This window comes from Perissodus microlepis, chromosome 15 (genome assembly GCF_051167445.1).
Source record: "Perissodus microlepis isolate ML-2025 ecotype Zambia chromosome 15, ASM5116744v1, whole genome shotgun sequence".
NCBI lineage: Eukaryota > Metazoa > Chordata > Actinopteri > Cichliformes > Cichlidae > Perissodus > Perissodus microlepis.
In genome coordinates this window covers 6,453,388-6,467,897 of record NC_140475.1, presented here as the reverse complement: position 1 = coordinate 6,467,897, position 14,510 = coordinate 6,453,388, and the positions used below count along the sequence as shown (strand labels likewise).

The window sequence follows — 14,510 nt, the reverse complement described above, 5'->3', positions numbered from 1 at the left end:
AGCAAATCTGCAGCAACTGTGTGATGCTATCATGTCAGTATGTGAATAATTAAGACAGCTCTGAATGCAAAAGGAGGTCCAAACTAGTGCTGGTAAGGTGTACCTAATAAAATGGCCTGTGTTCTCCATGTTCATCTCTGAATGATCTTATTTTAAAACGCTACCTACGACTCTTGAGGTCAGAGGCCAAGTGCTCCTCGTTTCTGAAGGTTTGCATATCCTCTCACTCCTGATCTGAGCTGGTCTGGAAACAGGCATGTCCTGCCTGTATGACACATACTCATGGTAGCTGCTTCTTTTCATCTGCCAAGCATGAGATTCACCAAGAGGACGCAACTTGTGGAAAGTTCACACTGCTATATTCATCATCTCTTTGACCAGCCAATAGGAGTCACTATAGTGCTGTGACAGGGATACGATGTGTCACTGTTTCCACTGGCAAACAATGCTAATTTACAAACTGAAGTGTCTCAGGAAGCGTCGGTGCTGCTTAACAATGAGTCTCTGAGACTCTGTTGGAGGGAAGCGCTCTCTAACACGTCGGTCATTGTTTCCCATATGGTCAGATGGAGGCCTTGGAAGAGACTTGTACCAAAACAGAAATCTTTCATCACCTTTCCCTGTAAGTGAACCAAACCAACAAATCACCAGATCCCTTAGGGTTCAGGGCTTCGGGTTTTTCCTTCAATTCTTTGATAGGTCACCTTTCTATAAAAAGGACCGCACCAGGGATCTCCCACTGTATCTCTCCAACCCTTTTTAGTTGGCACATCCACTTGTGAGTCATGCAGTGTGAGTGTGGCAGAGGGTGTAGCAGTCACCGGGTCGGCCGAGTGGTGACACCCGGCTGCTAATTGCGTTCAGTGTCCATGGACACAAAGTGTGAAAAGCAAAGGACGACAGCAAAACAGAACACAACCGTTCAACTTCGTTTTTGTTATTGCTGAGAGTATTTTATTTAAATTCATTTAATTAATACAGGAAATCTTGTTTTTAAGCCGCGTGTCTGTCAGGTAGTGAATTTAAAGTAGTGATCACAGAGTTAGACACATGTACTGCCTGCATTCAGTGCCTATCTCTAACATAAAGATAAGGATGCACCAAAGTCTCTGAATGGCTTTAAGCAAAGTATCAAAAATGCAGACAATGCTCAACACTTTAAATGATTTGATGTCATGTTTGTCCGTCACGTGACAGTTGGCCTTCTGTCCACACTGAGACGGCGTTTTCGGTCAAGTAAAACGCAGCGTTTTGAAAACGCTCTCCAAAGCGGATACATTTGAAACCGCGGTTTTCGCGTTGCAGTGTGGATAGCGAAAACGGAGCCTTTTTGAAAACGATGACACATTTTAGTCATGTGATGCAGTCAACTAAGATAGCTGAGGGCATCACACAGCAGTTGTTTTGTTTGCTCTCAATTGTGACAGCCCTATTAGAGATTAATATCAGTCTGTACATGCTCCCGATAGCTTTTCTTCAAATTCTTTAATTCTCACTCGCTTTTGCAACTTTGTACTTTTGTGTTACTCGCAGCAACAACTCCACCTCATTGTTAGTCCGTTTAAAAAACTCGGTGCTTTTCCTCGACATTTTGCCGCGAGGTTTCAAAGAGCCGTAAAGTAAACAAACGACAGACAGAAATGAGGCAGGTCGAATCGTCTTGCGTTTCACGCATGCGCAGTACTGGAACGTAAGCGATTTCAGCCGTTTCAATGTGGACGCACAACGCTGTGAAAATGACTGAAAACACTAGTGTGGACGCGGAGCGTTTTCAGACGAAAACGCCGTTTTCAAATTTATCCGGGGTAGTGTGGACGCAGCCTCAGTGTTATATGCATGCATGTATGCATATATGACTGTATGTGTGTGAGTATGTGTAGAGTATAATCCCAAATCCTGGTGACCATTCCTTGAACTCCCCCCTGGCTTAAAACTGAAGCCAAGGACGGGGTGGACATCCTGTGAAAACAACCACACGCATGCCTTTTTTCCCCAAAAAATCTCTTCACGAACAAGTCTGACCTTTGACCTCAGAATCCTTTGGCCCTTGTGTTCCGGTGGACAAACAGCGGTTCAATGCCAGGCTCATCTGGTCTGTATGTTGAAGTGTCCTTGGGCACAGGTATCAGTTAGTTATCAGTTTCACATTCTTTTAACTTTCCCAGGATTTCCAGCCCCAAACAATTCACTTCCAGGAAGTTTCTCTGTGAGAATCTTAGATAGAAATGGCAAGGTGCGACTAGAGTCTTCTTGATCTGACGCGAAGCAGGACAAACCGTTTTTAGCTTTGACATTAATAATCATAATGCCTCTGGCGGTCAAATACGAGCTAAATATGATGGCAAGTATGTAATAAATTCATTGATGTGGCTAAATCTGTCTCTCTGTATGGAGATCTTGTTTCAGATGCGTGTCCACCCAAACTGTCTGTGGAAACAAAGGTTTGGTCAGAGTTACATAAGAGATGTCAGAATGAGGAATCCTCTGATATGATATCAGGGAACGTTATGTTTTTCAGAGACAGCAGGCACCAGACTGACTCATGCTGACAGCAGGTCTTATTTATTCAGGCGTGGACCGCAGCTAATCATCAGTATTGCAGTCACTTCTCACGTTCAGACAAGATTTAATGCATTGTGCCACAGTAATGTTTCAGTATTCCCACAAACTCAAACACATCATCTAAAGGCAGATATACACAGCTCCCTACAGATGTTTCTGATTCAGCTAATTTTACAGGCAGTTATTCTAATCATAACTTACTGTGTGAGAAGTCGTATTGGCCGACTGTTTTTACATGTTAAGTAATGCGATAAAAATAAAATTCTTGCCATCTTTAGACCCACGGAGGTGTCTCCTGGCACTGCTTAGGCCTAAATTTACCTCAGAGTCACTTCCCACCAGCCGTCCCTGCCGCTCCACTGTAGTTCTGATTTATCCTTTAATTGTCTCATGGTGGGTTTGATGTCTGAGTGTAAAGCAGAGTGGGATTTCTTTTTCTTCCTGTAGGCAGACTCGGTGTCATGGAGGACCACTACGCTGAGGGAACGCCGTATCCTTTGATGAATGAGCATCCGTTATCTGAAGCGGTCAAAGATCACCGTGACGAGAGGAGAGGATGTGCAGAGAGGAGAGGGTGTATGCTGATTGTTAAATGTTTTCTTCCTTAACAGGATGTGCACTGGGCAATCATACAGTAGTTTGTAATAAAATTACAGCATGGTGGTGGTCAGAGGGCCCAGTGGCGCCAGTGTCCGGCAGCCTCGCCTCTGTCAGTGCACCCCAGGGTGGCTGTGGCTACAATGTAGCTTGCCATCACCAGTGTGTGAATGTGTGTGTGAATGGGTGGATGACTGGATGTGTAAAGCGCTTTGGGGTCCTTAGGGACTAGTAAAGCTATACAAATACAGGCCATTTACCATTTACCATTTATTTTGAATGACTGGACTTTTAGCGGACCAGTTGCTAAAGTACTGACAGAAGCTCCATCGTACCTGTTAGATCTGCTTCTTCCAAATACAATAAAAATACAAATGCAGAAACAAAAATGTACAATACTGTGCACACGTCTCATTAAATCCATCTAAGATTTTCTCTTCTTGACTGGGCTCATGTGTGTCATTCTTTCTATTTGTAAACACGATAGCTCACAAAAAATCTTGAATTAATTCTTATAAAACTTTTGTAGAGGTGTAGAATGAGGTCATGTTAACAATCCATTAAATCTGGATTACATCCATTGAGGTCATTAAAACCAGCTTAATGACTTATTGGTTGAAAGTGCTTATAACTTACATCGAAAGTACGGCATAAAGATTTAAAATTTCTAGATATATTACTTTGCACCTCTGACCTCTTCTTCAGGGTCAAATAAGTTCTCATTTTCATTAAATTTTCATTATTTTATTTTTCAAACTTTTATTTGTATTATATTATTGTATTGCATTACAGTAACAGGTTATAACTGTTTATAGACATAACAATTTGAATAAATGTACAACTTTTCTGAATACATTTATTTTCTGTTTAAAAAAACACTATTTTTTAAATTGTCATTGTTTGTTTTACTAAACAACTAAATGAATTCTACAAATATACTAGATCCACATAGAAAAAAAAATATTGTACTAAAAATAATAACATTACGTCAAATTATGACAAGTATATTAAAATGAGTTTCAATAATGTAAATAACAGAACTTTTTTTTTTTTTACTGCACTAAAAGAAATGAGGGGTGGATCCGGACTTTTGGACAGCACTGTGAGCTGCGTAAAAATGTAAAAGAGCAAAGAAAAAACACCTCTCTACATATCCCCACTGCCACCTAATGGTCAGCAACACATCTTATTTTTAAGATAGGCGTTTATATATTTAATTCAATCCAGTTTTATTTATATAACGTCAAATCACAACAGCAGTTGCCTGAAGCCAAGTTATAATGTAAGGTAAAAACCCCCACAACCAACAATGAAACTACACATTCATCTGTTTTTGTTTTTTTTAATTACATTTTTTAATACAGATAATTTTTTTTTAAGCAATCGCTTTCGTTTGGTTAAAAAAATAAATTCATGTTCCAGTTTGAATGAAGCCAAAGGAGTCCTGGATTGTTTTTAAGTCCTGGTGTGTCGCTGGTGTTTGACTGTGTCGGTGTATAATACAGCAATGTAGTGGTAAAGACTGGATTTGGTGTGTGGATTTGTATCTCAGGCCAACTGAGAACCCACAGATAATTCAGAGCAGGATGTTTGACATCGCTGTCAAAATGCTGAAATATGGCGACTCAGCACCTTACTCATGTTGTGATTTCCTGCATCTGTCCCTGTGTTTGTCATTTACTATATTCTTCTTTCTCAGCAGAAAACCACTGGCTTTGCTTCACTCTGCTTTTACCCATTTACCCATCTTTTTTCATGTCTGGGTTGTGATCAGTCATTCCTCTTCTTTTCCTATAAGTATCCATGCATTATTCTTTGCGACGCTTCCATTAAACCTCTTCTTTTCTTTGTTTATCCCCTAGAGAGTGGATTCATCTTGCAAGACTGACACATTTTTTTCAGTTTTAAAATAAAAGCAATCTAGCACTCTATCAAAATTCATAAAATCTATTTGTTTATAGTGTACCATCCATCATGTTCATGAAATATGGTATAGTTTTTAGGTAATCTAGCTGAAATTTCAATGCTAGATACAGAAAAAAGGTGACTTTTACAAACATCAGAATAAGACACAACCTGAGTTTTCTTTAAATTTGTCATACAGAACTTAAAAGATGCCTAACAAGGTAATAAGTTAATGGCGTTACGTTACATCATGTCACACACTTTAACTTTGAATCGGCTAAATCACTTAAATCTGTTCTCAGGTGAACTTTGAACAGGGAGACTTTTCCTGTCACCAAATCATAGGGGAAAACTCCGAGGTTAAGGTAGCACAACCTGTGGTGTTCATTTTCTTACCTGTGGTGCTGGCAAGTCCCGCCTCTTCAATCCAATCTGCAAGCGGGCTTTCCGCTTCAGACTTTCCGTTAAAACCTCGCTGGTCTCGAATATCATGTCATGTCATGTCTTGTGCAGGTTTTCGGTTCTTTCCTGAGGAACAAAACCTTTCTGCACCGTCACCAAAAAAATAGAAACTAGACTTTGAACCGTTCCTGAGTCATCAAAGACTGAAATTAAAAGTCTGAAATGTTTATGACTGTATTTCGTCTACAACAACAGGACATCATCTAAAGCCATTTTATATTTATGTCTTATGTTTTTACTGGTCACACGCTTTATATGTACATCTACAATAAACCCTCTTGAGGCCTTCTAACTTTGATCCAGTGACTAGATATATGACAGTAAAATTTCCCCCGTGGTGGTTACAAATAAGTGAAATTCTATTGTCAAAGCAGATGTGTTACTCTACTGGTTTTCACACATGCACATGTATGCATTTATATTAAAATGCACTCCTGCCTGTTTCAAACCACAGGTTTCAGTTCGAGCTAGCGTAGGGTGCAGTTCTGCTGAAGTCAGCCTCATGGGGGGTTTTCTTTTTCTTTTTTCTTTTTTTAAAATTTGTTTCCATACCCAACTCATTAAAATTATACTAAATATATTCAGATTTTCCCTCTCAATATTTTATCTTTATCTATACATACTGAAAGAAACAAAGTATCTAAACATATTGTACAAATACAAACCCCAAACCACATTTTTATTGTGCAAACACAAACACTCAGACACACCGATAACATCAGCATGTGATCACCAAATATTGAGATAAAAATCAAACAATTAGTAATATGACTTGGCAGAGATATGATTTGCTGATGCTGGACTGATATTAAAATTTCCTTCACACATTAAAACCACCTCCATTATGATCTTATCTCATGTGACATAGCAGCTGTTTGATATTGACCTACTTTGGAGTTTCGGTGGCTATTTATTGCCTAAACTGTGCTGCTATCTCAGTAGAGAGCAGTGGACTTCCTGTGGTTTACAGGTTAGTAAAGTGGGGACCAGGAACTACAACATATGTATCCCATCGTTTCCTGTTATCTCTGAAAAACCTTTAAAACACATCAACAACTTCTAAGAACAGGATACGAGTACAAAAGCCGGAACATTTTAGAATCACAAACCCATTCTTGTGCATACCTTTCAATCCCACAGCACTCATCTCCACCCTAACAGTGTTTATATCCGGTGCCGCTTTATAATAATGTCACAATATTAAGTATTAGTAAGATATTAGTAAGGTGTTAGTAAGTGCTTAATTACTTCTCCTTAGTGTGCCAGTTATGAATACAGATATGTTTATCCATTTGTAAGGGTTACACCATGTACAGCTATCACTATTACTACATCACTGCTAGTAATAATCACAGTCTTAGTCATAATCATAGTCATAATAATATATCTATATTTATAAATCGCATGCTAAGTGGAGTAATGCTTTATAAATGATGAATTAACCACTTACTAATACTGTAGTAATGCTCAATAGTGTGGCATTATTATAAAGTGCTGCCGGTGTTTGGATTTCAAAGCAAGAGTTTGCATTAGCATCAGTTTAGTCATAAATGCTGTGAATAAGCCAGAAAAGGGCTTTCTAATAGATGTAGCTACGGTCAGAAAAGCTACAAAGCCGCTGGCAGACAGGTTGTGGTTGCAAAACCTGATTTTTTTTTAGTTTGAAAGAGCCACTCTTAAAAAATACACCAGAAATTTGATCAGGCCGAGAAACAACTTATTTAAGACATTTTTCCTGACACATTTATACCCAAATATGTGTAATTTTATCTTATTTTATTTAACTCATCTTATGTTATCTTGTAACAATGAGGCAAGCTTAAAACCGCAATGCATCTGCAGAATGCACAATTATGCATATGCTCAAGTACAGATACGCTCACACATACAGCAACATTAGGTGACTCAGGTGGAGAAGTTGTGTTTTCAATTTCAGAGAAACAGGTTTCAACCGCAGCATCATTTGCCCTCCTCCCCCGATTCTTCTTTCCCCTGCTGACCACAGAACCGCAGTTTGTTTGCATGTTGGGGAGTTGCAACTCATATATTTTTGTAATGGAACTTGTTCTGCTACCTTGTACATGTTCTGCACAGAGACGCATGCACATATGTGCACACGCGCACACATGCATATGACATCAGCTTAATAAAAGGGAGAGGGGCTGCGTGAAAGAAGACAGACACCGAGCTGTGCAGGCGAGCAAGCAGACTGAAGAGACAAACAAACAAGCAGGACAACAACACCAAAGAAGAAGATGATGATGATGAAGAACCCCGTCATTCTGATGGCCTGCATCGTTCTTTTGTCGTCTCTCGTTACGTCTGACAGTAAGCAGCTCCTCCTTTTCTGTCTTTCAAAAGTCAAAATTTGGTCATTTGAACTTTTTAATTAAGCGTGATCGTGTTTGCTGAAAGGCCAAAAAAGGAACCGATTTAAAAAAGAAGTCTGAGATGAACAAAAGCTAAAATGAAAGACATCGTTATTCTTAAAAATACAGACAAACTGAACTGAGGCCTTTTAACACGACATTATTGCAACAATCAAAGTCCTGTGATTTTGAAAAGTTTACAGACACACAAAACAGCCAACTGTAAAAACAATTTTACGGTGATATAGTAACATAATTTTCCAGTTGGATTTCTTTTAATAGTTCTTTATATCTCTATAATGTTTTCAGGCACCTTCGGTCCAGAAAAATGCTGCTTTCAGTTCCTCCACAAACGTTTTCCGGCCAACAGAGTGACGAGCTTTGAATACACAGACAAACGGTGTGCAATGGAAGGCGTGCTGTAAGTGACTCCAGAGTTCAAAATAAGCAAACTAGTATATATCTAGTATGCTTACAGATATATTTAAAAAAATATATACAAGTTGTCAGTATCATTAATTTTTTGTCTCTGTTTTAGCTTAAAGACGGTGGCTGATAAACAACTCTGTGCTGATCCAACCATGCAGTGGGTAAAGAAAATCATTGAATCCATCCAGTCGAAGAATGCCACCACGCCAAGATCAGCATAACCGAGTGTGAAATGAACATTTTAATAACAGTATAACCAAGCAGATCTCTTGGTGTATGAATCTATTTTCAAACCATCAAATCTTCAGATTGATTTTCTTGTCTTTGTCTGTGTATAAGCTATTGTAGAGCAAAACATATACTGAAAATGCAAAATAAAAAAATAAAAAAATAAAAAGAAATTTATTCTACAGCTTGTTTTTGTTTGCTTTTATTGTGAAATCCGAACTTTGATCTAAAAGAATGAAATCCTGCATTCGCTGGGTTAATACACACTGCATTGCCTCCAGTAAAAGTGAAGCATCAAAGTGTGATGTGGTTTCTGGTTGATGAAGCCACAGGAAATTTTAAAAAGGAAAAGAAAAGAAAAAAGAACCACAAAGAATAAAACTAAATGCACACAGTAAAAAAAAAAGTCAATTAGATTATTTCAGAATTATTATTGTCATTGCTATTTTTACAAACTTTCTTTTAACCCTTTCTTTTAATCTTGTAAATAAGATATTATTTCTGGCTGTGATGTATCTCTGTGGCCAGCAGATGTCGCTCTATTCTCTATATTATTTCTTTTGCAAGGCTAAAGACCTTTCATAACCGCTACTGAATTTCTCCTTCTCTAAATGAACAACGAATTGTTTAATCTCATCTGGGTTATGAGTATTGCATCAGCTACAAGCTTCTGCAGAGGTTTCTATCGTTAAATAACACTGAAATGAAAGACGATTCAATAAGAAGATATTTAAAAAACAATAACAACAACAACACTGGGCAGCTACAAACTAAAGCAAGACGGTCTTACTTTTCTGTCAAATCTCTGTAATTTTTCAAAACAAGATGACCTGAAATTCTCCCTTTGCCCCAGAATGACGCCTCAGATGACATCAGCGCAGTGACATCACCGGCCAGATTTTCCTTAAATAGTTTCAGACCCAGATTTTTATTTTCATGCCCTAATGTTTCTTCACATGAGTGCGCGCAGCCTTCTGAGCGTACAATCTGATTGCTCCATAAAAGCTCACAACGCGTGCCTTATTGACGCCACAGGTGATCCGTCAGGAGAGATGGCGTGATTAGATTTTGAAGGACCTTGCTGAATAATTTTACATATTAATAAGGGAAAAACAGAAGGGACGCGAGCCAGCTCGAGTGCTCCTTCTTTGCAATTGCGATGATGGTTTTCAAAACACCAAACTAATGAATCGGCAGCACAAGAGCTCAGCGTATTAGGGGATAAATGGCTGAACAGCTTTGTTAATCAGTGCTATATTTAAACCACGCCTCACATGGCTTTTGTCATGGTAATAAAATCCTCATTCAAGGGGCCAAGGAGGGAGTTATGGAGATGCCCTGTCAAATTTGCATGAAGCTGGTCTGTCAGCTTGACCTACCTGTAGAAAGTAGGGCAAGAGGTAGACAGCCTCAAGTTCTGCAATCACCAGTGGTGAATTTTACACAAGTGAAATTAGAGTTAAAGTACCAGACATCAGGAAAATGCAAAGTTACAGCACAGGAAAATGGCTGATATTTATCAGCATGGCGCACTTTAATTATTTACCTGCTCGCTAGCCCAAACTGCAAATCTATAACCTCCAATTGCAGAAACCCTTGGAGGCTCTCTAAAGGTTTAATCAAAACCCTGAAGAGGATAAGCGGCAGAGAATGAATGAATGAATAGATGGATAATAATTATAATCATATTATTATAAACTGAGAAAGTGGTTTTTTTTGTACCTTGATGGCAACAACACATGTCAAAAAGTTGGGCCTGGGTCATGTCTGTGCAGCATCCCCTTCTTTCCACAACAACCTGTAACATCAGTGAACTGATGCTGTGGTCTGGGGAAGGCCTCAGAGGGGACTGGCAGGTGGATCCCCACGTACTAATGAGAAGGAAATGCATTAAAAGGAGGAGGTGTGCCTGGGAGACACAACTGAGAACAATGGGATTTTCCCGCACAACCATTTCTATGATTTATGGATAATAATCCAAAAATATCCAGTGAGCAGCAGAGGAAAGTGGCCAGACTCCAGCTGAAAGGAAAGCAACAATAACTCAAACAACCGATCAATCATTACAACAACATATCTGTGAACACTAGAATAAAGTATTTAAAGTTATAACTTCAAGAAGGCTTGAGTTTGTGCTGAGTGAGACACTCGTGAAGTGTCTTAAACCTGCATTATTTCTGAAGGCCAGCAGGAGGCAACTCCTCAGTGTTCATGGTAAAATGAGCCTACTGTTCACTTGATTTGCTACCCCAGTAAATGCTTTCCAGATGTGTTTATGGTCATAGGGGCTAGTTTCAAGTTCCTAAGTAAAACACATGTTCGTTTTGTAAATTATGGCTCCATGTAATTTTAAATAAACCATGAATCAAGAAGGGTATGTTTTACTGCAGGTCCACCTGATTTTTATATGCAATCTGTGGGGTTTTTGAATGAAATGTTGTTTGAGGTCAAAGGTCACTCACTATTTTGTCTCCAAGACTTCATCAGAATGTTTCCCGACCTTCTGTGCACAAAATAGTGCAGTCTAACTCGCACTGAGGTATGATAGTAATAAAATGGTAACCTTGGGCTGAACACATGTGCCTATCTTTGCAGCACGTTCCTGCTGTTTCACCCAAACAATAAAAGAATGTTTGTTCATTAAAAGCTGAGTGAAAACTCAATCCACTGTGATACACTTGAATGAGGAATTCGTGCAGCGTTATGGGTGACTAAGAGGTGCAAACAGAAGGAAAACATGGAGACATAAAAGCCAGCGAGTCAGCCGAAGGATGGAGATGAAAGGTGGGAGAAAAGAATGTGTGAATGGTACAGTCACCGTGGTGATCCGGTCTGAGGTGAGGAACACAATGGGATGCCATCAGCGGCAGCAGCACACACACATGCATGTGCACACATGCATGGAATACACATGAAGACAGAGGCGTGTATAAATAGCTGGTGTGTCATGTCAGCTTTTCCTGACAGATGGGATCAACATAAATTAAGCCCTGAGAGAACAAAACTCTCTCTCTGTGTGTGTGTGTGTGTGTGCGTGTGTGTGTGCAGCAAAACAGACATACAAAGAAGTCAAGGTCCACACAGCTGAATGTGCAAGCAGCATTTGTTCATGACAAAGGTGTGACTGCATGTGGCAAGCCTATGCACCCCCCCCCCCCCCCCCCCCCCCCCACACACACACACACACACACCAGGGTGTGCTGCAGGTACATGAAAATGAAAAAAGAGAGACCAATGATAGCAAACAAACAAACAACTGACATCCTCCAAAGCAGATTTTATACACACACTGTTAAGTATTACTTGCAGACACCCTCAATTAGAAGGTTATTAACGTGCTCAGCAGGGAAATTAGACTGTAAATCACCCGTCTGAGGTTGGTCATTTATCACTTCTCAAACAGCTACATTTGAGAAGTGATAAATGAGAAAGCTACATCTTTCTGAGCTCCTGGTGTAACTTTTAAAAGCAAAATGGCATTTTAAGATGGCTACTGAACACCTACTTTAGCTATAAAAATAAAGAGCACTTGTAAAATAATGTCCTGTTGGTTGCGAGGAAAATGCTATTTATTGCAAACTACTTTACATTTTGAATGCAATATACTAATGGGAAAGTAAATGTTCAAAAACAGTGTTTGTGTGGCTGATGCAGTGTTATGATTTAGCTAGCGACAGGCCAAAGTGACCACGACTCCTGTAGCGATTAATGACCCGTGACCGGCTTTCACCATCTCCCTGTTTGGTTTTTCCCCAATCTCAACTATGACAGGAGTCATGCAGCTTAGGGATGTAAGAAACAAAATAACTGTAAGAAGGCTAATTTATTGTTATAATTAAAGAAAGATAACAAACCAAACTACATCAGTAGTGTGAGTGTAAGTCACTGACTGCTTTATTAGATACCACAACTCCTTGTTAATGTAAATACCTAATCAGCCAATCACATACCAGCAATTCAATGCATTTAGGCATGCAGACATGGTCATGGTGACCTGCTAAAATTTAAACTGAACATAAGAATGGGGAAGAACGGTGATTTATTTGATGTGGCATTGTTGTTGGTGCCAGATGGACTGGTGAGTATTTGCTGGGATTTCCAACACAACCGTCTGGAGGGTTTGCAGAGCATGGCCTCACAAAGAGAGAATATCCAATGAGTAGCAGCTCTCTGGGTGAAAATGACTTGTTTTTGTCAGATGTCACAATAGAAAACTGGAAAAGCATTGTCTGGTTTGATGACTCATGATTCCTTCAGTGACATTTGGGTGGTAAGTGTCAGAATTTGGTTTAAACAACATAAAAGCACGAAGTTCAGGCTGGTGGTGGTTGAGGATATTTTCTTGGCACCCTTTGGGCCCTACTGCACTGCAATAAGCCTACTAGGTTAGTATTGCTGACCACATCCATCCTTTTATGACCACAGCGTACTCATCTTCTGATGGCTGCTTCCAGCAGGATAACACATCATGTCGCAAATCTCAAATTATCCAACAATGGTTTCTTTAACATGAGTTTACTGCACTCAAATGTCCTCCCTGGTAATTGGATCTCAATCCAATAGAGCACCTTTGGGATGTGGTGGAACCAGAAATTCATATCACGGATGCGCCAACAAATCTGCATCAAGCTATTTATAGAGACTGGAGTATAACTGCCAGAATATCATTATAACCTGAATCCAAACAGTAATATTAAACTGTTGTAGCTCAAATTTACATTTTTCTTACGCTGAGAAATTGTTTTTGATTACAATTGGCTCACTGTAAATAAATTGTGAAATGTGTTTTGTTTTTTTAAAACACTGTATTACTTTTCCTGTCATGTTGTCATGGTAATAGGCATACACCACATGCCTTCGGCTCAACAATCCAACGATGACTGAGTTCATCGGTCCAGATTTCTGAGAGTCCTGGACTGTCAGACACATAATAATGCCGCTTTGCATAACCAAAACAAAAGAGAAGACTACAGCCGAGTCGGCAGTTACAGCACCGCCCGTGATTCAGAGATGAGAGGAAATTAAAAGTAGGGATTGAACTGAAATTAGTGGGAGAGATGGGAAAAATAGGAGGGGGATAGAGAGGGACCACAAAGTAGAGATCAATATCTTTTGTATAATTACCTTCAGCTTCCTGGGTTGCTAGGAAACCAAACAGAAATGAGAGAGAGAGACGTAGAGGGAGAGAGAGATGAAAACTGAGACCGAGATTAATTTCAGGCTTTCACAGATTTGCAACTGTGTTTAAATAAAGCTCGCGCGAGCAGACTGGAGAAGTGGTGAAGAAGATGAGGAAGAGAAGTTGAAAAGTGAGATATGGGGGATTAAGTGGAAGTCAGGGAGGAGTGGGGGGGTGGTATGTCAGTATTTCAGCTATTGCATGAATGATAGCTGAAATACTGACAGTGATTGTCTCTTCGTCTGATCTCGCTCTCCACTGCCCTTGAGTTTTCTTCTTTTTTTCATCCCTCATCTGCTTTGTCTCAGCTTCCCGTCCTTCTCCTTTCTTCCTCGGTTTTGTAAACCTGCTGTAAACCCAGCTGTGTATTCACGGGAAAGAACAGCAGGTAGCTTTGAAAATGAGCGCTGCAATTACACAATCATTACACAATCCATCAGTTGTAATTATCTATATTACAGACTGGGGACATTTGTAAATGTGTGTCTTCTCTCAACCATTATCTGACGCTCACATAAAGCGCTCGTGGAGATGTGTGAACACATGAAATAAATGTAAACAAAAAGGACTGGGTTGTAATCAGTTGGATTGGAATTAAGCTGCAGGAAAATCGTGCAAAGGTTTTCTTTAGGGTCATCATGCAAGCTAATTTAAGCAACAGTGTGTAATTTTTGCATTAGCTTTATGGATCGACTTCATTCAGAGGCAGCAAATGATGGCACTGTTCCTTTAAATGGAGGGGGGCAGAGGGAGAGAAAACAGGGAGAGGGAGAGAGAGA

General features: G+C 39.6%; 1 protein-coding gene across 1 annotated transcript; it reads left to right on the top strand.

Moving 5' to 3' along the window:
* The first annotated feature begins 7,618 nt into the window (after positions 1-7,618).
* Positions 7,619-8,724, top strand: LOC146371521 (monocyte chemotactic protein 1B-like). The gene is made up of 3 exons (XM_084953569.1): positions 7,619-7,854; positions 8,205-8,316; positions 8,434-8,724. The coding sequence occupies exons 1-3, from the start codon at positions 7,782-7,784 to the stop codon at positions 8,543-8,545; spliced, it is 297 nt and encodes a 98-aa protein (XP_084809695.1). The 5' UTR covers positions 7,619-7,781; the 3' UTR covers positions 8,546-8,724.
* The last annotated feature ends 5,786 nt before the right edge of the window (positions 8,725-14,510 follow it).